This window comes from Lampetra fluviatilis, chromosome 70, assembly GCF_964198595.1.
Source record: "Lampetra fluviatilis chromosome 70, kcLamFluv1.1, whole genome shotgun sequence".
NCBI classification, from domain to species: domain Eukaryota; kingdom Metazoa; phylum Chordata; class Hyperoartia; order Petromyzontiformes; family Petromyzontidae; genus Lampetra; species Lampetra fluviatilis.
This window is the reverse complement of record NC_136344.1, coordinates 2,887,158-2,911,828: the sequence shown is the minus strand read 5'-3', so window position 1 is coordinate 2,911,828 and position 24,671 is coordinate 2,887,158. Positions and strand designations below refer to the sequence as shown.

Sequence of the window (24,671 nt, the reverse complement as noted above, 5' to 3'; positions counted from 1 at the left end):
TGAGCGAGTGACTGACTGACTAAGTGGGTGAGTGACTGACTGACTGACTGAGTGACTGAGCGGGCGACTGACTGAGTGACTGAGCGGGCGGGTGACCGACTGTGTCTCACTCGCTCGCCAGACACAAAACACAACAGACGCGTCGTCACGAATCGAGCGTTCTCCCCTCTCTCTCCGCAACCACCCCCCCCCCCCACCCCTCCCTACCATGCTGCCCATGAAGGTGCAATTGTTGTGAGACGCGGCCGGCGAGCAGAGCCTCAGCACCCCGTGGTACGCCGGCAATTCGTCCGGCCGCAGATCGAGGGACCAGACGTAGCGCAGGATGCAAAGCGCCGTCGCGTACGCCACCAGCACCGGGGAGCTTCGCATGGCGTGACGACGGCGATCACGCATCATCCACAGCACGCACGACCAGATGAGCAGCACGAAGGTCAGCCAACTGTGGTCCGTGATACTCCACGCCTGGGGTGGGGTGGAGAGTGTTGATCACATTGGGGTTGTTTCGAGGTATGTTGGTTACTCGGTTGATCGCCCGCTCGCTCGTTCGCTCGCTCGCTCGCTCGCTCACTCGCTCACTCACCCGCTCACACACTCACCCACCCACCCACACACTCACCCACTCACTCACCCATCCACCCACACACTCACCCACCAGCTCACTCGCTCGCTCATTCACCCACCCACATACTCACCCACCCACCCACACACTCACCCACCCACTCGCTCACTCACCCACCCACCCACACACTCGCCCACTGACTCACCCACCCACCCACACACTCACCCACCCGCTCACTCGCTCCCTCACCCACCCACACACTCACCCACTCACTCACCCACCCACCCACACACTCACCCACACACTCACCCACCCACCCACACACTCACCCACTCACTCACCCACCCACCCACACACTCACCCACCAGCTCACTCGCTCGCTCATTCACCCACCCACATACTCACCCACCCACCCACACACTCACCCACTCACTCACCCATCCACCCACACACTCACCCACCAGCTCACTCGCTCGCTCATTCACCCACCCACATACTCACCCACCCACCCACACACTCACCCACCCACTCGCTCACTCACCCACCCACCCACACACTCGCCCACTGACTCACCCACCCACCCACACACTCACCCACCCGCTCACTCGCTCCCTCACCCACCCACACACTCACCCACTCACTCACCCACCCACCCACACACTCACCCACTCACTCACCCACCCACCCACACACTCACCCACCCGCTCACTCGCTCGCTCATTCACCCACCCACATACTCACCCACCCACCCACACACTCACCCACCCACTCGCTCACTCACCCACCCACCCACACACTCACCCACTGACTTACCCACCCACCCACACACTCACCCACCCGCTCACTCGCTCCCTCACCGACCCACACACTCACCCACTCACTCACCCACCCACCCACACACTCACCCACCAGCTCACTCGCTTGCTCACTCACCCACCCACATACTCACCCACCCACACACTCACCCACCCATTCGCTCACTCACCCACCCACCCACCCACACACTCACTCACTCACTCACCCACACACTCACCCACCCACCCACACACTCACCCACTCACTCACCCATCCACCCACACACTCACCCACCAGCTCACTCGCTCGCTCATTCACCCACCCACATACTCACCCACCCACCCACACACTCACCCACCCACTCGCTCACTCACCCACCCACACACTCGCCCACTGACTCACCCACCCACCCACACACTCACCCACCCGCTCACTCGCTCCCTCACCCACCCACACACTCACCCACTCACTCACCCACCCACCCACACACTCACCCACTCACTCACCCACCCACCCACACACTCACCCACCCGCTCACTCGCTCGCTCACTCACCCACCCACATACTCACCCACCCACCCACACACTCACCCACCCACTCGCTCACTCACCCACCCACCCACACACTCACCCACTGACTTACGCACCCACCCACACACTCACCCACCCGCTCACTCGCTCCCTCACCAACCCACACACTCACCCACTCACTCACCCACCCACCCACACACTCACCCACCAGCTCACTCGCTTGCTCACTCACCCACCCACATACTCACCCACCCACACACTCACCCACCCATTCGCTCACTCACCCACCCACCCACCCACACACTCACTCACTCACTCACCCACACACTCACCCACCCGCTCACTCGCTCACCCACCCACCCACACACTCACCCACTCACTCACCCACCCACGCACCCACCCACGCACCCACCCACCCACCCACTCGCTCACTCACCCACCCACCCACTCACTCACTCACTCCCTCACCCACCCAACCACCCACACACCCACCCACTCACCCACCCACCCACCCACTCACTCACCCACCCACCCACACACCCACACACCCACCCACTCACCCACTCACCTACCTACTCACACACTCACCCACTCACTCACCCACACACCCACTCACCCACCCACCCACACACCCACTCACTCACCCACCCACTCGCCCACCCACCCACCCGCTCACCCATACACCCGCTCACCCACCCACCCACTCACCCACCCACTCACCCACCCACCCACTCACACACCCACCCACCCACCCACCCACTCACCCACCCACCCACTCACCCACCCACCCACTCACCCACCCACTCGCTCACCCACCCACTCACCCACTCACCCACCCACCCACTCACTCACCCACTCACCCACCCACTCACCCACCCACCCACCCACACACTCACCCACCCACCCACACACTCACTCACTCACCCACCCACCCACTCACCCACCTACCCACCCACTCACCCACTCACCCACTCACCCACCCACACACCCACCCACCCACACACACACCCACCCACACACCCACCCACACACCCACCCACACACCCACCCACACACCCACCCACACACCCACCCACCCACTCACCATCATCGCGATGAGAGCACACACGTAGCTCTGCTTTATCACTCACCCACCCACTCACCCACTCACCCACCCACCCACACACCCACACACCCACTCACCCACCCACTCACTCACCCACCCACCCACTCACTCACCCACCCACTCACCCACCCACCCACTCACCCACCCACCCACTCACTCACTCACCCACACACTCACCCACCCACCCACTTACTCACTCACCCACCCACTCACCCACTCACACACCCACACACTCACCCACTCACCCACCCACTCACTCACCCACCCACCCACTCACTCACCCACCCACTCACCCACCCACCCACCCACTCACCCACCCACCCACTCACTCACTCACCCACACACTCACCCACCCACCCACTTACTCACTCACCCACCCACTCACCCACTCACACACCCACACACTCACCCACTCACCCACTCACCATCATCGCGATGAGAGCACACACGTAGCTCTGCTTCATCACCCACCCACCGACCCACCCACCCACCCACACACACACCCACACACTCACCCACCCACCCACACAACCACCCACTCACCCACACACTCACCCACCCACCCACTCACTCACTCACCCACCCACTCACTCACTCACCCACACACTCACCCACTCACCCACTCACTCACACACCCACCCACTCACCCACCCACCCACACACTCACCCACCCACCCACCCACACACCCACCCACCCACTCACTCACCCACCCACCCACTCACCCACCCACCCACTCACTCACCTACTCACTCACCCACCCACCCACTCACCCACCCACCCACCATCATCGCGATGAGAGCACACACTCACCCACTCACTCACCCACCCACCCACCATCATCGCGATGAGAGCACACACTCACTCACTCACCCACCCACCCACTCACCATCATCGCGATGAGAGCACCCACTCACTCACCCACTCACTCACCCACCCACTCACCCACTCACCCACCCATTCACCATCATCGCGATGAGTGCACACACCCACCCACTCACCCACCCACCCACTCACCCACCCACCCACCATCATCGCGATGAGAGCACACACTCACCCACTCACTCACCCACCCACCCACCCACTCACCCACCCACCCACCATCATCGCGATGAGAGCACACACTCACCCACCCACCCACCATCATCGCGATGAGAGCACACACTCACCCACTCACTCACCCACCCACCCACCATCATCGCGATGAAAGCACACACTCACTCACTCACCCACCCACTCATCATCATCGCGATGAGAGCACCCACTCACTCACCCACTCACTCACCCACTCACCCACTCACCCACTCACCCACTCACCCACCCACTCACCATCATCGCGATGAGTGCACACACGTAGCTCTGCTTCATCACGAACTTGGCGACCGTCACGAGGTGCTGCTTCAGCCGCTCCACGGAGCCCTTGGCCTTCTCTGCGCGCCGACACAGACACAGACAAAGGTCCCCCGTGGTGAGTGTGGTGAGTGTGTGGTGAGTGTGGTGAGTGTGGTGAGTGTGTGGTGAGTGTGGTGAGTGTGGTGAGTGTGTGGTGAGTGTGTTACGTGGGGGTGGGGGGGGGGGGTGAGAGGGTGAGTGAGTGTGTGGTGAGTGTGGTGAGTGTGCTGAGGCTGAGTGAGTGTGTGGTGAGTGTGGTGAGGCTGTGTGAGTGTGTGGTGAGTGTGGTGAGGGTGGTGAGGGTGAATGAGTGTGTGGTGAGTGTGTTACGTGGGTGGGTGAGGGGGTGAGAGGGTGAGTGAGTGTGTGGTGAGTGTGGTGAGGCTGTGTGAGTGTGTGGTGAGTGTGGTGAGTGTGGTGAGGCTGTGTGAGTGTGTGGTGAGTGTGGTGAGGGTGGTGAGGGTGAATGAGTGTGTGGTGAGTGTGTTACGTGGGGGGGGGGGGGGTGAGAGGGTGAGTGAGTGTGTGGTGAGTGTGGTGAGTGTGGTGAGGCTGAGTGAGTGTGTGGTGAGTGTGGTGAGTGTGGTGAGTGTGGTGAGTGTGGTGAGTGTGGTGAGTGTGTGGTGAGTGTGTGGTGAGTGTGGTGAGTGTGGTGAGTGTGTGGTGAGTGTGGTGAGTGTGGTGAGTGTGTGGTGAGTGTGGTGAGTGTGGTGAGTGTGGTGAGTGTGGTGAGTGTGGTGAGTGTGGTGAGTGTGTGGTGAGTGTGGTGAGTGTGGTGAGTGTGTGGTGAGTGTGGTGAGTGTGGTGAGTGTGTGGTGAGTGTGGTGAGTGTGGTGAGTGTGGTGAGTGTGGTGAGTGTGGTGAGTGTGGTGAGTGTGTGGTGAATGTGGTGAGTGTGGTGAGTGTGGTGAGTGTGTGGTGAGTGTGGTGAGTGTGGTGAGTGTGGTGAGTGTGGTGAGTGTGTGGTGAGTGTGGTGAGTGTGGTGAGTGTGTGGTGAGTGTGGTGAGTGTGGTGAGTGTGGTGAGTGTGGTGAGTGTGTGGTGAGTGTGGTGAGTGTGGTGAGTGTGGTGAGTGTGTGGTGAGTGTGGTGAGTGTGGTGAGTGTGTGGTGAGTGTGGTGAGTGTGGTGAGTGTGTGGTGAGTGTGTGGTGAGTGTGGTGAGTGTGGTGAGTGTGTGGTGAGTGTGGTGAGTGTGGTGAGTGTGGTGAGTGTGTGGTGAGTGTGGTGAGTGTGGTGAGTGTGTGGTGAGTGTGGTGAGTGTGTGGTGAGTGTGGTGAGTGTGGTGAGTGTGTGGTGAGTGTGGTGAGTGTGGTGAGTGTGTGGTGAGTGTGGTGAGTGTGGTGAGTGTGGTGAGTGTGTGGTGAGTGTGGTGAGTGTGGTGAGTGTGGTGAGTGTGGTGAGTGTGTGGTGAGTGTGGTGAGTGTGGTGAGTGTGTGGTGAGTGTGGTGAGTGTGGTGAGTGTGTGGTGAGTGTGTGGTGAGTGTGGTGAGTGTGGTGAGTGTGTGGTGAGTGTGGTGAGTGTGGTGAGTGTGGTGAGTGTGTGGTGAGTGTGGTGAGTGTGGTGAGTGTGGTGAGTGTGTGGTGAGTGTGGTGAGTGTGGTGAGTGTGGTGAGTGTGGTGAGTGTGTGGTGAGTGTGGTGAGTGTGGTGAGTGTGGTGAGTGTGGTGAGTGTGTGGTGAGTGTGGTGAGTGTGGTGAGTGTGTGGTGAGTGTGGTGAGTGTGGTGAGTGTGTGGTGAGTGTGTGGTGAGTGTGGTGAGTGTGGTGAGTGTGTGGTGAGTGTGGTGAGTGTGGTGAGTGTGGTGAGTGTGTGGTGAGTGTGGTGAGTGTGGTGAGTGTGTGGTGAGTGTGGTGAGTGTGGTGAGTGTGGTGAGTGTGTGGTGAGTGTGGTGAGTGTGGTGAGTGTGTGGTGAGTGTGGTGAGTGTGGTGAGTGTGTGGTGAGTGTGGTGAGTGTGGTGAGTGTGGTGAGTGTGTGGTGAGTGTGGTGAGTGTGGTGAGTGTGGTGAGTGTGGTGAGTGTGTGGTGAGTGTGGTGAGTGTGGTGAGTGTGTGGTGAGTGTGGTGAGTGTGGTGAGTGTGTGGTGAGTGTGTGGTGAGTGTGGTGAGTGTGGTGAGTGTGTGGTGAGTGTGGTGAGTGTGGTGAGTGTGGTGAGTGTGTGGTGAGTGTGGTGAGTGTGGTGAGTGTGTGGTGAGTGTGGTGAGTGTGGTGAGTGTGTGGTGAGTGTGGTGAGTGTGGTGAGTGTGTGGTGAGTGTGGTGAGTGTGGTGAGTGTGTGGTGAGTGTGGTGAGTGTGGTGAGTGTGGTGAGTGTGGTGAGTGTGGTGAGTGTGTGGTGAGTGTGTGGTGAGTGTGTTACGTGGGGGTGGGGGGGGGGGTGAGAGGGTGAGTGAGTGTGTGGTGAGTGTGTGGTGAGTGTGTTACGTGGGGGTGGGGGGGGGGGTGAGAGGCTGAGTGAGTGTGTGGTGAATGTGTTGTGGCTGAGTGAGTGTGTGGTGAATGTGATGAGGCTGAGTGAGTGTGTGGTGAATGTGATGAGGCTGAGTGAGTGTGTGGTGAATGTAGTGAGGCTGAGTGAGTGTGTGGTGAATGTGATGAGGCTGAGTGAGTGTGTGGTGAATGTGATGAGGCTGAGTGAGTGTGTGGTGAGTGTGTGTTGAGTGTAGTGAGGCTGAGTGAGTGTGTGGTGAGTGTGATGAGGCTGAGTGAGTGTGTGGTGAGTGTGTGTTGAGTGTAGTGAGGCTGAGTGAGTGTGTGGTGAATGTAATGAGGCTGAGTGAGTGTGTGGTGAATGTGATGAGGCTGAGTGAGTGTGTGTTGAGTGTGTGTTGAGTGTAGTGAGGCTGAGTGAGTGTGTGGTGAATGTGATGAGGCTGAGTGAGTGTGTGGTGAGTGTGTGTTGAGTGTAGTGAGGCTGAGTGAGTGTGTGGTGAATGTGATGAGGCTGAGTGAGTGTGTGTTGAGTGTAGTGAGGCTGAGTGAGTGTGTGGTGAATGTGATGAGGCTGAGTGAGTGTGTGTTGAGTGTAGTGAGGCTGAGTGAGTGTGTGGTGAATGTGATGAGGCTGAGTGAGTGTGTGTTGAGTGTAGTGAGGCTGAGTGAGTGTGTGTTGAGTGTTGTGAGGCTGAGTGAGTGTGTGTTGAGTGTAGTGAGGCTGAGTGAGTGTGTGTTGAGTGTAGTGAGGCTGAGTGAGTGTGTGTTGAGTGTAGTGAGGTTGAGTGAGTGTGTGGTGAATGTGATGAGGCTGAGTGAGTGTGTGTTGAGTGTAGTGAGGCTGAGTGAGTGTGTGGTGAATGTGGTGAGGGTCTTACGTGGAGGGGGGTGGATCAGGGGGTGAGTCTCTGGGCACGGGTCCGCGCTCCGGCTGGGCAGGTCCTCCCCCCCTCGCCCTCCATCGCTGTTGCCATGGGCGACGGCGGCGACGTGGTTGCCCTGGTTACCGTTGGCCGGCTGATACAGGGGCTGTTGACGGGGAGACACACGGCCAGTGAGTCTGTGGGTCCTTGTGTGGTGAGTCTGTGGGTCTCTGTGTGTGGCTGTGGGTTTCCGTGTGAGTCTATGGGTCTCTGTGTGGTGAGTCTATGGGTCTCTGTGTGGTGAGTCTATGGGTCCCTGTGTGGTGAGTCTGTGGGTCTCTGTGTGGTGAGTCTGTGGGTCTCTGTGTGTGGCTGTGGGTTTCCGTGTGAGTCTATGGGTCTCTGTGTGGTGAGTCTATGGGTCTCTGTGTGGTGAGTCTATGGGTCCCCGTGTGGTGAGTCTGTGGGTCTCTGTGTGGTGAGTCTGTGGGTCTCTGTGTGTGGCTGTGGGTTTCCGTGTGAGTCTATGGGTCTCTGTGTGGTGAGTCTATGGGTCTCTGTGTGGTGAGTCTATGGGTCTCTGTGTGGTGAGTCTATGGGTCTCTGTGTGGTGAGTCTGTGGGTCTCTGTGTGGTGAGTCTATGGGTTTCTGTGTGGTGAGTCTGTGGGTCTCTGTGTGGTGAGTCTGTGGGTCTCTGTGTGGTGAGTCTGTGGGTCTCTGTGTGGTGAGTCTGTGGGTCTCTGTGTGTGGCTGTGGGTTTCCGTGTGAGTCTATGGGTCTCTGTGTGGTGAGTCTATGGGTCTCTGTGTGGTGAGTCTATGGGTCTCTGTGTGGTGAGTCTGTGGGTCTCTGTGTGGTGAGTCTGTGGGTCTCTATGTGGTGAGTCTATGTGTCTCTGCGTGATGAGTCTATGGGTGTCTGTGTGGTGAGTCTATGGGTCTCTGTGTGGTGAGTCTGTGGGTCTCTATGTGGTGAGTCTATGGGTCTCTGTGTGATGAGTGTATGGGTCTCTGTGTGGTGAGTCTATGGGTCTCTGTGTGGTGAGTCTATGGGTCTCTGTGTGGTGAGTCTATGGGTCTCTGTGTGGTGAGTCTGTGGGTCTCTGTGTGGTCAGTCTATGGGTCTCTGTGTGGTGAGTCTGTGGGTCTCTGTGTGGTGAGTCTGTGGGTCTCTGTGTAGTGAGTCTGTGGGTGTCTGTGTGGTGAGTCTGTGGGTCTCTGTGTGTGGCTGTGGGTTTCCGTGTGAGTCTATGGGTCTCTGTGTGGTGAGTCTATGGGTCTCTGTGTGGTGAGTCTATGGGTCTCTGTGTGGTGAGTCTGTGGGTCTCTGTGTGGTGAGTCTGTGGGTCTCTATGTGGTGAGTCTATGGGTCTCTGTGTGATGAGTGTATGGGTCTCTGTGTGGTGAGTCTGTGAGTCTCTATGTGGTGAGTCTATGTGTCTCTGCGTGATGAGTCTATGGGTGTCTGTGTGATGAGTCTGTGGGTCTCTGTGTGGTGAGTCTGTGGGTCTCTGTGTGTGGCTGTGGGTTTCCGTGTGAGTCTATGGGTCTCTGTGTGGTGAGTCTATGGGTCTCTGTGTGGTGAGTCTATGGGTCTCTGTGTGGTGAGTCTGTGGGTCTCTGTGTGGTGAGTCTGTGGGTCTCTATGTGGTGAGTCTATGGGTCTCTGTGTGATGAGTCTATGGGTCTCTGTGTGGTGAGTCTGTGAGTCTCTATGTGGTGAGTCTATGTGTCTCTGCGTGATGAGTCTATGGGTGTCTGTGTGGTGAGTCTGTGGGTCTCTGTGTGGTGAGTCTATGGGTCTCTGTGTGGTGAGTCTATGGGTCTCTGTGTGATGAGTCTATGGGTCTCTGTGTGGTGAGTCTGTGAGTCTCTATGTGGTGAGTCTATGTGTCTCTGCGTGATGAGTCTATGGGTCTCTGTGTGGTGAGTCTGTGGGTCTCTTTCTGGTGAGTCTGTGGGTCTCTATGTGGTGAGTCTCTGGGTCTCTGTGCGGTGGAGGATGAGGAGGTGGAGGATGAGGAGGTGGAGGAGGAGGTGGAGATGGAGCAGGAGGAGGTGGAGGAGGAGGTGGAGGAGGAGGTGGAGGAGGAGGAGGTGGAGGAGGAGGAGGTGGAGGAGGAGGTGGAGGAGGAGGAGGAGGAGGAGGTGGAGGAGGAGGTGGTGGAGGAGGAGGAGGAGGTAGATGAGGAGGAGATTAGAGGAGGTGGAGGTGGATGAGGAGTTGGATGAGATGGAGGAGGTGGAGGAGGTGGAGTTGGAGGAGGTGGAGGAGGAGGAGGATGAGGAGGAGGAATTGGAGGTGGAGGTGGAGGAGGAGGTGGAGGAGGAGGTGGAGATGGAGCAGGAGGAGGTGGAGCAGGAGGAGGAGGTGGAGTTGGAGTAGGTGGATGAGGAGGAGGAGGCGTCACTGACGTTGTCGATGTTGACGATGGTGACGAGCGTCACGAGTTGCTCGCGCGACTCAAAGAGAGGCTGCGGGACGAGACAAGAGGAGACAACACAAAGACAAAGGTCCCCCGTGTAGCCTGCAACAGACTCGAGGGGGGCAAGTGCTGCTAGCGAGTAGCACCTACGAAGGCCGGCACGGCACGGGATGGGTTGGGGGGCCATCCCCACGCCCGGCCGCCTTTGTCTCCCCGGGGTTAGAGGTCTCAGGACCGCTGGGAATCTTCGCCGCCGTCGATGGCGGTGAGTGGGAATCGAACTCGGACCGCTGGGCAGAGGTCCCAAACGAGTTTTGATTCCTTACCCGTACCCGGCCGTGCCAGGGTCGCAAACGGGTACCCGTTCCCTACCCGTACCCGTACCCTACCCGAAATGAGTGACAAACGGTGACTCACCAGTGACTCACGGCCTACCCGTACCCGGCCGTACCCTACCCGTACCCGGCCGGGTATCGGGTAGGGTACGGGTATCGGGTACCCGATTGCGACGTCTGGGATGAAGCCACGTTGCAGGCGCGGGTGGGTTGATTCTAGGAACTTGAATTGTGAGAAGAGACAAGACGTTGGGAAATGAGCGACAAACGGCGACTCACCAATGACTCACGGCCTACCCGGCTACCCATACCCGGCCGCACCAGGGTCGCAAACGGGTACCCGTACCCGGCCGGGTACGAGTACCCGTTCCCTACCCGTACCCGTACCCTACCCGAAATGAGTGACAAACGGTGACTCACCAGTGACTCACGGCCTACCCGTACCCGTACCCGGCCGCACCAGGGTCGCAAACGGGTACCCGTACCCGGCCGGGTATGGGTAGCCGGGTATCGGGTAGGGTACGGGTATCGGGTACCCGGTTGCGACCTCTGCCGCTGGGTTCATAGCGCAGCGCAGTAATCACCGGGCGTCTCTTCCTGCGTGTGTCCCCATGTGTCTCCGTGTGTCTCCACGTGTCTCCGTGTGTCTCACCGTGTCTCCCCGTGTCTCCCAGTGTCTCCTAGTGTGTCTCAATGTCTCCCCGTGTGTCTCACCGTGTCTCTGTGTGTCTCCACGTGTCTCCCTGCGTGTTTCCTCACGTGTCTCCCCGTGTCTCCCAGTGTCTCCGTGTGTCTCACCGTGTCTCCCAGTGTCTCCGTGTGTCTCACCGTGTCTCCCAGTGTCTCCGTGTGCCTCACCGTGTCTCCCAGTGTCTCCGTGTGTCTCACCGTGTCTTCCAGTGTCTCCGTGTATCTCACCATGTCTCCCAGTGTCTCCGTGTGTGTCTCCCCGTGTCTCCACGTGTCTCACCGTGTGTGTCTCCCCGTGTCTCCACGTGTCTCACCGTGTCTCCACGTGTCTCACCATGTCTCACCGTGTCCCCGTGTATCTCACCGTGTCTCCCCGTGTCTCACTGTGTCTCCGCGTGTCTCCCCGTGTGTCTCACCGTGTCTCCACGTGTCTCACCGTGTCTCCCCCGTGTCTCCCTGTGTCTCTCCGTGTCTCCCCGTGTCTCCACGTGTCCCCACGTGTCTCACCGTGTCCCCACGTATCTCACCGTGTCTTCCCCGTGTCTCCCCTTGTCTCCCCGTGTCTCCCCCGTGTCTCCACGTGTCTCCCCGTGTCTCACCGTGTCTCACCGTGTCTCCACGTGTGTCTCCCTGCGTGTGTCCCCACGTGTCTCCGTGTGTCTCACCGTGTCCCCACGTGTCTCACCGTGTTTTTCCGTGTCTCCCCCTGTCTCTCCGTGTCTCTACGTGTCTCCACGTGTCTCACCGTGTCTCACCGTGTCTCACCGTGTCTCCGCATCTCTCCGTGTATCTCCCCGTGTCTCCACGTATCTCCCTGTATCTCCCCGTGTCTCCCCGCATCTCCCCGTATCTCCACGTATCTCCCAGTATCTCCCCATGTCTCCCCGTGTCTCCCCGTATCTCACCGTGTCTCACCGTGTCTCCCCGTGTCTCCCCGCATCTCCCCGTGTCCCCGCCGTGTCTCCCCTGCCGTGTCTCCTCCGTACCTTTGTCTCGTCCACGGACGTGTACGCCTCCTGGGCGTCCCCGTGTCTCCCGTCCGTGTCCCCGTGTCTCCCGTCCGCGTCTCCGCGTCTCCCGTCCGCGTCCCCGTGTCTCTCCCGGAGTCTCGCCGCCGCTGCGAACTCCTCCAGCATGAGCTCCTCTTCCGACGGGATGGCTTGAGGCCACATGGTGACCCGCTAACCCCCAGGGGTCACGGGGGCGGGGCGGGGAGGTCATGGGGGGGGGTGGCAAGGTCATGGGGAGATCATGGCGGGGTCACGGGGGGGGTTACGGGAGGGTTACGGGGGTAAGGTCATGGGGGGTCACGGGGGGTTATGGGAGAGAGGTCACGGGGGGAGGTCATGGGGGGTCACGGGGGATTACGGGAGGGAGGTCACGGGGAGAGGTCATGGGGGGTCAAGGGGGTTATGGGAGGGAGGTCACGGGGGGAGGTCATGGGGGGTCACAGAGGGGTTGCGGAGGAGAGGTCACGGGGGGAGTTCATGGGGGGTCACGGGGGTGACATAGGGTCATGGGGGATCACGGCAGGGTGTTGGGGGGTAGGGGGGTCACGGGGAGAGTCACGTGGGGTGGGGGGCCACACACTTCCCGCCGCTGGGCGACTCGGTAGTTTTGTCGATGAATGCGGCGGGGGGGGCGGCGGTGGTGGTGGTGGTGGTGATGGCGGTGGTGGTGGTGGTGGTGGCGGTGGCGGTGGTGGTGGTGGTGGTGGCGGTGGTGGTGGTGGTGGTGGCGGTGGCGGTGGCGGTGGTGGTGGCCGCGTTGAGAGAGCAGTGGGGCGAGCGCGTGGCAAGCGAGCGTGTGGTGAACGAGCGAGCGCGTGGCGAGCGAGCGAGTGAGTGCGTGGTGAGCGAGTGAGTGCGTGGTGAGTGAGCGAGCGAGTGTGTGGTGAGCGAGCGAGTGAGCGCGTGGTGAGTGAGCGAGCGAGTGAGCACGTGGTGAGCGAGCGAGTGAGCGCATGGTGAGTGAGCGAGCGAGCGAGTGAGCGCGTGGTGAGCGAGCGAGTGAGCGCGTGGTGAGCGAGCGAGTGAGCGCGTGGTGAGCGAGCGAGTGAGCGCGTGGTGAGCGAGCGAGTGAGCGCGTGGTGAGCGAGCGAGTGAGCGCGTGGTGAGCGAGCGAGTGAGCGCGTGGTGAGCGAGCGAAGTGAGCGCGTGGTGAGCGAGCGAGTGAGCGCGTGGTGAGCGAGCGAGTGAGCGCGTGGTGAGCGAGCGAGTGAGCGCGTGGTGAGCGAGCGAGTCAGCGCGTGGTGAGTGAGCGAGCGAGCGAGTGAGCACGTGGTGAGCGAGCGAGTGAGCGCGTGGTGAGGGAGCGAGTGAGCGAGTGATCGCGTGGTGAGTGAGCGAGCGAGTGCGTGGTGAGCGAGCGAGTGAGTGCGTGGTGAGCGAGTGACCGCGTGGCGAGCGAGTGAGGGCGTGGTGGGCGAGCGAGCGAGTGAGGGCGTGGTGGGCGAGCGAGCGAGTGAGCGCGTGGTGAGTGAGGGAGTGAGTGCGTGGTGAGCGAGCGAGTGAGCGTGTGGTGAGCGAGCGAGCGAGCGAGTGAGTGCGTGGTGAGCGAGCGAGGGAGGGCGTGGTGAGTGAGCGAGCGAGTGAGCGCACGGTGATCGAGCCTAGGCTTGGTGAGCGAGTGAGCTTCGCCTCACTGCGGTGTAAGAGTCGTGCAGCCACAGGCGGGTGAGCGTGGCGAGTGAGCGCGTGGCGAGCGAGCGAGTGAGCGCGTGGTGAGCGAGCGAGCGAGCGCGTGGTGAGCGAGCGAGTGAGCGCGTGGTGAGCGAGCGAGCGAGCGCGTGGTGAGCGAGCGAGTGAGCGAGTGAGTGCGTGATGAGCGAGCGAGCGAGTGCGTGGTGAGCGAGCGAAGTGAGCGAGCGAGCACGTGGTGAGCGAGCGAGCGAGTGTGTGGTGAGCGAGTGAGCGAGCGAGCGAGTGCGTGGTGAGCGAGCGAGTGAGCGAGCGAGCGCGTGGTGAGCGAGCGAGTGAGCGAGCGAGCGCGTGGTGAGCGAGCGAGCGAGTGCGTGGTGAGCGAGCGGGTGAGCGAGCGAGCGAGTGCATGGTGAGCGAGCGAGTGAGCGAAGCGAGCGCGTGGTGAGCGAGTGAGTGAGCGCGTGGTGAGCGAGCGAGCGCGTGGCGAGCGAGCGAGTGAGCGAGTGAGTGAGTGGTGAGTGAGGGAGTGAGCGCGTGGCGAGCGAGCGAGCTTCGCCTCACCGCGGTGTGCGAGTCGTGCAGCCACAGGCGGGTGAGCGTGGCGAGCGTGTAGTAGAGCAGCAGCACGAGGGCCGGGTTGACGTAGGCCACCCAGTGGAGGTCCCGGTCCAAGTTGAGCTCCCAGGCGCTGCGGCACTGAGGCCTCACCACCGCCTTGAGGCCTAGCAGCCTGAGACCGTGGGGGGCAGAGTGGGGGGCAGAGTGGGGGGCAGAGTGGGGGGCAGAGTGGGGGGCAGTGTGGGGGGCAGAGTGGGGGGCAGAGTGGGGGGGCAGAGTGAGGGGCAGAGTGGGGGGCAGAGTGGGGGGCAGAGTGGGGGGCAGAGTGGGGGGCAGAGTGGGGGGCAGAGTGGGGGGCAGAGTGGGGGGCAGAGTGGGGGGCAGAGTGGGGGGCAGTGTGGGGGGCAGAGTGGGGGGCAGAGTGGGGGGCAGAGTCAGATGTGAGCGTGTGTGATGAGTCTATGGGTCTCTGTGTGAGTCTATGGGTCTCTGTGTGAGTCTATGGGTCTCTGTGTGAGTTTGTGGGTCTCTGTGTGGTGAGTGTATGGGTCTCTGTGTGGTGAGTCTGTGGGTCTCTGTGTGAGTCTATGGGTATCTGTGTGGTGAGTCTGTGGGTTTCTGTGTGGTGAGTCTATGGGTCTCTGTGTGAGTCTGTGGGTCTCTGTGTGGTGAGTATATGGGTCTCTGTGTGAGTCTATGGGTCTCTGTGTGAGTCTATGGGTCTCTGTGTGAGTTTGTGGGTCTCTGTGTGGTGAGTGTATGGGTCTCTGTGTGGTGAGTCTGTGGGTCTCTGTGTGAGTCTATGGGTATCTGTGTGGTGAGTCTGTGGGTTTCTGTGTGGTGAGTCTATGGGTCTCTGTGTGAGTCTGTGGGTCTCTGTGTGGTGAGTATATGGGTCTCTGTGTGAGTCTATGGGTATCTTTTTGGCGAGTCTATGTATATGTGTGATAAGTCTATGAATGTGTGTACGTTGAAGTTCTTTCACACCGAATGTAGCCAACCGCGCTAATCGGAGGTGCGGGGGAAAGGACAACAAGCATGTGGTTGGGCGAGTGGGTGAGTAGTTGAGTGAGTGAGTAGTTGAGTGAGTGAGTTGTTGAGTGAGTGGTTGAGTAGTCGAGTGAGTGAGTGGTTGAGTGAATGGTTGAGTGGTTGATTTAGTAAACGGGTGGTTGAGTGAGTGAGTTTGGTGGGTGGGTGAGTGAGTGGTTGACTTAGTAAACGGGTGGTTGAGTGAGTGAGTTGGTGGGTGGGTGGTCAGGTGAGTGGAGGGGTGGTTGAGTGATTTGGTGGGTGGGTGGTCGGGTGAGTGGGTGAGCGAGCGAGCGAGTCATCAGGTGGCTGGGTGGGTGAGCGGTCGAGTGAGTGGACGGGTGGTTGAGTGAGTGAGTTGGTGAGTGACCGGATGAGTGAGTGACCACCACTGCACCCATCTGTTAAACAGCAGTAGCAGCAGCATCTTCCCTGTTCTATGCCAACGATAGCAGCCAATAGCAAAGAGCACTCAATTATTAACTAATTAATTAATTATTTTTTTATTTAATTATAGGAATGACAAATATTCGCAGGAGCTGAGTTACCCCATTGTGACGTCACGGGCCGCCCACCAACCACCCCCCATCCCGCCCCTCCCCCCTGCCCACTAAGAGTAGCCGGGCAATCAACTTCAAGGACAGTGCACACATCATCAGAGTTGTGTGTTGTGTTTGCATTATGACTGCAGGTATTGTGGTCTATGCAAACATGACTCCTTGTAAAAAGGTGTCAGTTTTGTTGCCAGATAGAAGGGTAAAAAAAAAACAATTATCATATTTTTTACTGGCAAATGAGGTTCCGATGGTGTAAATGCTTTACCCCGAGCTCTCATACTCTGATGGTGCGTTGTCTTTGAGTTGTGCGCCTTTTGGCGTCATCTGGTCCAACACCATGTGAGACTAGGCTCTAAAGAAAGCTGTCTCGGGTGTGGACCAATCAACTTCAAGGACAGCGCATACATCATCAGAGTTGTGTTTTGTGTTTGCATTACGACCGCAGGTATTGTGGTCTATGCAAACATGACTCCTTGTAAACAAAGGTATCTGTTTTGTTGCCAGATAGAAGTGTTAAAAAAAAACCTAACCTCCAAACTTCCTCCTAACTCATGAGCCTAACCCCCAACCTCATCCTCGCCCCCTAAACCTCCGAACCTCGCCCCCGACTCACCTGGCTCCTAGGTGATGTGGCGGCAGCGTCTCCTGCGCCTGCTGCGTCTGGTAGGTGTAGAGCGCCAGCAAGTGAGAGGCGCTGAACAGCGCCAGGCCCACGTTGAGAACGTGGAGGGCGCGCTGGGAGAAGTGGCGGCAGCAAGCCCACCACGAGCCCAGGCCCAGGAAGGCGGCGAAGTAGACGACGGAGGTGAGCGACGGCAGTGAGACCCCTGTACGCGGCGAGAGTTGTCGGGGAGGGTTGAACAGGTGGAATAAACCATTGGAAGTTCATTTGCCAGTAAAACAATTATGATAATTTGTTTTTTTTACCCTTCTATCTGGCAACAAAACTGACACCTTTTTTTTTGTTTTACGAGGAGTCATGTTTGCATAGACCGCAATACCTGCGGTCGTAATGCAAACAAAAAACACAACTCTGATAATGTATGCGCTGTCCTTGAAGTTGATTGGTCCACACCCGAGACAGCTTTCCTTAGAGCCTAGTCTCACATGGTGTTGGACCAGATGACTCCAAAAGGCGCACAACTCAAAGACAATGCACCATCAGAGTATGAGAGCTCGGGGTAAAGCATTTACACCATTGGAACCTCATTTGCCAGTAAAAAATATGATAATTGTTTTTTTACCCTTCTATCTGGCAACAAAACTGACACCTTTTTTTACGAGGAGTCATGTTTGCATAGACCGCAATACCTGCAGTGAAGGACAGTGCATACATTATCAGAGTTATGTTTTTTGTTTGCATTATGCCCAAACAGTTTTTGTTTGGCCGGATCGAGGGGGCTAAACGGGCGCGGCACGGGCTAGAGAAGAGATGGAGTGATGTGGTACAGGAGGATGTGGAGCTGAGTGGACTTGCCGATGACCGGTACCAGCGGTGTCAAAATTGGCCTCTGTGCAGGAGGCTCGTGAAGGACGCTACTGGGCAGTTGGAGGCAGTGATGATGATGATGACGATGATGATGATGATGACGACGACGATGACAATGACGACGGCTCCTCACCAGCGAGCCCCAGCAAGACGGTGGCCACCACCTGGCCGCCCGTCGTGATGACGTCGCCAACAAACTCCTTGATGCGCGACGCCGCGGCGGCCATCTTGGTGAACAGGCGGGCGCGACCGGGCTTGGCCGCGTCGCCCGCCCCCTCCATCTTGTCCTCGTCGCCCTCGAGGTCTGCCGCCGCCTCCTCCTCCTCGTCCTCCTCCGTGACGAGGTGGTGGTCGTCGTCTTCGTTCCTCCGCTCCGACAACGAAGTTTCTCTCTTTGGAAAAGACAAGGGGTGGGGGTGACCATGACGATGACGATCACCATGACGATGACCATGACGATGACCATGATGATCACCATGACGATGACCATAACGATTGACGATGATGATGACCATGATGATGACCATAATGATGACCAAGACGATGACCATGACGATGACCATGATGATGACCATGACGATGACCATGATGATGACCATGATGATGACCATGATGATGACCATGACGATGACCATGACGATGACCATGATGATGACCATGATGATGACCATGATGATGACCAAGACGATGACCATGACGATGACCATGACGATGACCATGACGATGACCATGATGATGACCATGATGATGACCATGATGATGACCATGATGATGACCAAGACGATGACCATGATGATGACCATGACGATGACCATGATGATGACCAAGACGATGACCATGACGATGACCATGATGATGACCATGATGATGACCATGATGATGACCATGACGATGACCATGATGATGACCATGATGATGACCAAGACGATGACCATGACGATGACCATGATGATGACCATGATGATGACCATGATGATGACCATGACGATGACCATGACGATGACCAAGACGATGACCATGACGATGACCATGATGATGACCAAGACGATGACCATGATGATGACCATGATGATGACCATGACGATGACCATGATGATGACCATGATGATGACCATGACGATGACCATGATGATGACCATGATGATGACCAAGACGATGACCATGACGATGACCATGATGATGACCAAGACGATGACCAAGACGATGACCATGATGATGACCAAGACGATGACCAAGACGATGACCATGACGATGACCATGATGATGACCAAGACGATGACCATGATGATGACCATGACGATGACCAAGACGATGACCATGATGATGACCAAGACGATGACCATGATGATGACCAAGACGATGACCATGATGATGACCATGACGATGACCAAGACGATGACCATGATGATGACCAAGACGATGACCATGATGATGACCAAGACGATGACCAAGACGATGACCATGATGATGACCAAGACGATGACCATGACGATGACCAAGACGATGACCATGATGATGACCAAGACGATGACCATGATGATGACCAAGACGATGACCATGATGATGACCAAGACGATGACCATGATGATGACCATGACGATGACCAAGACGATGACCATGATGATGACCAAGACGATGACCAAGACGATGACCAAGACGATGACCATGATGATGGCCATGACGATGACCAAGACGATGACCATGATGATGACCAAGACGTTGACCATGATGATGACCAAGACGATGACCATGATGATGACCATGACGATGACCAAGACGATGACCATGATGATGACCAAGACGATGACCATGATGATGACCAAGACGATGACCAAGACGATGACCATGATGATGACCAAGACGATGACCATGACGATGACCATGATGATGACCAAGACGATGACCAAGACGATGACCATGACGATGACCATGATGATGACCAAGACGATGACCATGACGATGACCATGATGATGACCAAGACGATGACCATGATGATGACCATGACGATGACCAAGACGATGACCATGATGATGACCAAGACGATGACCATGATGATGACCAAGACGATGACCAAGACGATGACCATGATGATGACCAAGACGATGACCATGACGATGACCAAGACGATGACCATGATGATGACCAAGACGATGACCATGATGATGACCAAGACGATGACCATGACGATGACCATGATGATGACCATGACGATGACCATGATGATGACCATGATGATGACCATGATGATGACCATGACGATGACCATGACGATGACCATGATGATGACCATGATCATGACCATGATGATGACCAAGACGATGACCATGATGATGACCAAGACGATGACCATGATGATGACCAAGACGATGACCAAGACGATGACCATGATGATGACCAAGACGATGACCATGACGATGACCAAGACGATGACCATGATGATGACCAAGACGATGACCATGATGATGACCAAGACGATGACCATGATGATGACCAAGACGATGACCATGATGATGACCATGACGATGACCAAGACGATGACCATGATGATGACCAAGACGATGACCAAGACGATGACCAAGACGATGACCATGATGATGGCCATGACGATGACCAAGACGATGACCATGATGATGACCAAGACGATGACCATGATGATGACCAAGACGATGACCATGATGATGACCATGACGATGACCAAGACGATGACCATGATGATGACCAAGACGATGACCATGATGATGACCAAGACGATGACCAAGACGATGACCATGATGATGACCAAGACGATGACCATGACGATGACCATGATGATGACCAAGACGATGACCAAGACGATGACCATGACGATGACCATGATGATGACCAAGACGATGACCATGACGATGACCATGATGATGACCAAGACGATGACCATGATGATGACCATGACGATGACCAAGACGATGACCATGATGATGACCAAGACGATGACCATGATGATGACCAAGACGATGACCAAGACGATGACCATGATGATGACCAAGACGATGACCATGACGATGACCAAGACGATGACCATGATGATGACCAAGACGATGACCATGATGATGACCAAGACGATGACCATGACGATGACCATGATGATGACCATGACGATGACCATGATGATGACCATGATGATGACCATGATGATGACCATGACGATGACCATGACGATGACCATGATGATGACCATGATCATGACCATGATGATGACCATGATGATGACCATGATGATGACCAAGACGATGACCAGGACGATGACCATGACGATGACCATGATGATGACCATGATGATGACCATGATGATGACCATGATGATGACCATGATGATGACCAAGACGATGACCATGATGATGACCATGACGATGACCATGATGATGACCAAGACGATGACCATGACGATGACCATGATGATGACCATGATGATGACCATGATGATGACCATGACGATGACCATGATGATGACCATGATGATGACCAAGACGATGACCATGACGATGACCATGATGATGACCATGATGATGACCATGATGATGACCATGACGATGACCATGATGATGACCATGATGATGACCATGACGATGACCATGATGATGACCATGATGATGACCAAGACGATGACCATGACGATGACCATGATGATGACCAAGACGATGACCAAGACGATGACCATGATGATGACCAAGACGATGACCAAGACGATGACCATGACGATGACCATGATGATGACCAAGACGATGACCATGATGATGACCATGACGATGACCAAGACGATGACCATGATGATGACCAAGACGATGACCATGATGATGACCAAGACGATGACCATGATGATGACCATGACGATGACCAAGACGATGACCATGATGATGACCAAGACGATGACCATGATGATGACCAAGACGATGACCAAGACGATGACCATGATGATGACCAAGACGATGACCATGACGATGACCAAGACGATGACCATGATGATGACCAAGACGATGACCATGATGATGACCAAGACGATGACCAAGACGATGACCATGATGATGACCATGACGATGACCATAACGATTGACGATGATGATGACCATGATGATGACCAAGACGATGACCATGACGATGACCATGATGATGACCAAGACGATGACCATGATGATGACCATGACGATGACCATAACGATTGACGATGATGATGACCATGATGATGACCAAGACGATCACCATAACGATGACGATGACGATCACCATGATGATCACCATGACGATGACCATGACAATCACCATGACAATCACCATGACGATCACCATGACAATCACCATGACGATCACCATGATAATCACCATGACGCCATGACGATCACCATGACGATGATCATGACGATGACCATGACGATGACCATGACGATCACCGTGACGATCACCGTGACGATCACCGTGACGATCACCATGACGATGACCATGACGATGACCATGACGATGACCATGACGATGACCATGATGATCACCATGACGATGACCATGACGATCACCATGACGATGACCATGACGATCACCATGACGATCACCATGACGATCACTATGATGATGACCATGATGATGACCATGACGATCACCATGACGATGACCATGACGATCACCATGACGATCACCATGACGATCACTATGATGATGACCATGGTGATCACCATGACGATCACCATGACGATCCCCATGACGATCACTATGATGATGACCATGGTGATCACCATGACGATCACCATGACGATCACCATGACGATGACCAAGACGATCTCCATGACGATCCCCATGACGATGACCATGACAATCTCCATGACGATCACCATGACAATCCCCATGACAATCACCATGACAATCACCATGACGATCACAATCACCATGACGATCACCATGACAATCACCATGACAATCACCATCACGATCACCATCACAATCCCCATGACAATCCCTATGACGATCACCATCACAATCCCCATGATAATCCTCATGACAATCACCATGACGATCACCATGACGATCACCATGACAATGACCGAGACGATGACCATGACGATCACCAAGACGATCACCATGACGATCACCATCACGATCACCATGACAATGACCAAGACGATCACCATGACAATGACCAAGACGATCACCATGACAATCCCCTTGACGATCACCATGACGATGACCATGACGATCACCATGACGATCACCATGACGATCACCATGACGATGACCATGACAATGACCAAGACGATCACCATGACGATCACCATCACGATCACCATGACAATCCCCTTGATGATCACCATGACGATGACCATGACGATCACCATGACGATCACCATGACAATCACCATGACGATCACCATGACGATGACCATCACAATCACCATGACGATCACCATCACGATCACCATGACAATCACCATCACAATCACCATGACGATCACGATCACCATGACGATCACCATGACGATCACCATCACGATCACCATGACAATCACCATCACAATCACCATGACGATCACGATCACCATGACGATCACCATGACGATCACCATGACGATCACCATCACCACGACAACAACGACGACGACGACGACCTCACGTGGTCTCCAACCGTGCGCTACTCACGGACGCCCGTTCCGAGCCGGCCGCTGCTGCCTCCGCTCCTCTTCATCATCATCGTCATCGTCACCATCGTCGTCTTCGCTGGGACTGCCGTTGGCACCACCGCCGCCATCGGACCGCCCGTTTTGCCACGGGCCCCTGAGGCCCCTGGCCCCACGTGGGCCTCCCGGGAGAGGCCGTGGCACAGCACGAGAGCCACGAGGCTGGCGGCGAAGACGCCAAAGTCGGGCAGGAGAGACGCACCACGCTGCCCCAGTCGGCCTCGTGCACGCGGGGGTGGGGGGTGGGGGTGGGGGTGGGGTGGTGGTGGGTGGGGTGGGGGGGGGGTGTGGGGGTGGTGGGGGTGGTGGGGGGGGGGTGGGGAGGGTGGGGGGTGGTGGTGGTGGGGGTGGTGGGGGAGGTGGTGGTAGTGAGGTGATGGTGGTGGCGATGGTGGTGGTGTATGTAGTGGTAGTGGTAGCGGTGGTGGTGGGCGAGGGTGGTGGTGGTGGTGGTGGTGGGGGGGTGGTAGTGGGGTGGTGGTGGTGGCGTGGAGGTGTGGGTGGTGGAAGGAAGGGTGGGGGTGGTGGTGATGGTGGTGGTGGTTGTGGTGGTAGTTAGAATTGTGTAGTGGTGGTGGGGGGGTATGGGGTGGTGGTAGTGGAGGTGGTGGGGGTGGTGGTGGGGGGGGGGTGGTGGGGGGGGTGGTGGGGGGGGTGGTGGTGGGGGTGGTGGTGGTGGGGTGTGGGGGAGGTGGTGGTGGGGGGGTGGTGGGGGTGGTGATGGTGGAGCGTGGTGGTGGTGGAGGTGGTAGTGGTGGTGGGGATGGTGGGGGGTGGTGGTGGTGGTGGGGGTGGGGGTGGTGGTGGTGGGGGTGGTGGTGGTGGTGGTGGTGGGGGTGGTGGTGGTGGTGGTGGTGGTGGTGATGGTGGTGATGGTAAGTGGTGGAGGCGGTGGTGGAGGCGGTGGTGGTTGGGGTGGTGGTGGGTGGTGGGGGTGGTGGTGGTGGGGGTGGTGGTGGTGGGGGTGGTGGTGGTGGTGGGGGTGGTGGTGGTGGTGATGGTGGTGATGGTAGTGGTGGAGGCGGTGGTGGAGGCGGTGGTCGTGGTGGAGGAGGAGGAAGAGAGAAAATGACCACCAGGAAAATTTGGTGTAGAACCGTGAACATCAACCACCACTACCCATCACCACCACCATCATCACCACCACTACCATCACCACTATTACCACCATCACCACCACCACTATCACCACTACCACCACTACCATCACCACTATTACCACCATCACCACCACCACCACCACTACCATCGCCACCACCACCACTACCATCACCACTATTACCACCATCACCATCACTGTCACCACAATCACCACCCCATCACCATACTATCACCACCATAACCACCACTACCCATCACCACCGCCACCATCACCACTACCATCACCACTATTACCACCATCACTGTCACCATCACCATCATCACCACTAAATATTTCTAGGTTTTTTCGGAAAAGTCACGTAGGTAAAAAATTCAAATTAATAAAAGTAAAATAATTGTTTTATTTTACTTTTATAAATTTTTATTTTACTTTTATTAATTTTAATTTTTCACCTACGTGACCTTACCGAAAAAA

General features: G+C 56.6%; 1 protein-coding gene across 1 annotated transcript in view; it reads right to left on the bottom strand.

Moving 5' to 3' along the window:
- LOC144952842 (piezo-type mechanosensitive ion channel component 2-like) overlaps window positions 1–22,816 on the bottom strand; it is a 31,805-nt gene extending 8,989 nt beyond the window's left edge. The window contains exons 1-9 of the mRNA XM_078883311.1: window positions 22,028–22,816; window positions 17,535–17,793; window positions 16,526–16,739; window positions 14,327–14,495; window positions 12,110–12,304; window positions 10,088–10,147; window positions 7,688–7,838; window positions 4,320–4,420; window positions 208–465 (exon numbers count right to left, since the gene is read on the bottom strand). Of these exons, the coding sequence (XP_078739437.1) occupies window positions 208–465; window positions 4,320–4,420; window positions 7,688–7,838; window positions 10,088–10,147; window positions 12,110–12,304; window positions 14,327–14,495; window positions 16,526–16,739; window positions 17,535–17,793; window positions 22,028–22,816 (2,196 nt within the window). The remainder of the gene's footprint in view (window positions 1–207; window positions 466–4,319; window positions 4,421–7,687; window positions 7,839–10,087; window positions 10,148–12,109; window positions 12,305–14,326; window positions 14,496–16,525; window positions 16,740–17,534; window positions 17,794–22,027) is intronic.
- Window positions 22,817–24,671: the final 1,855 nt, after the last annotated feature.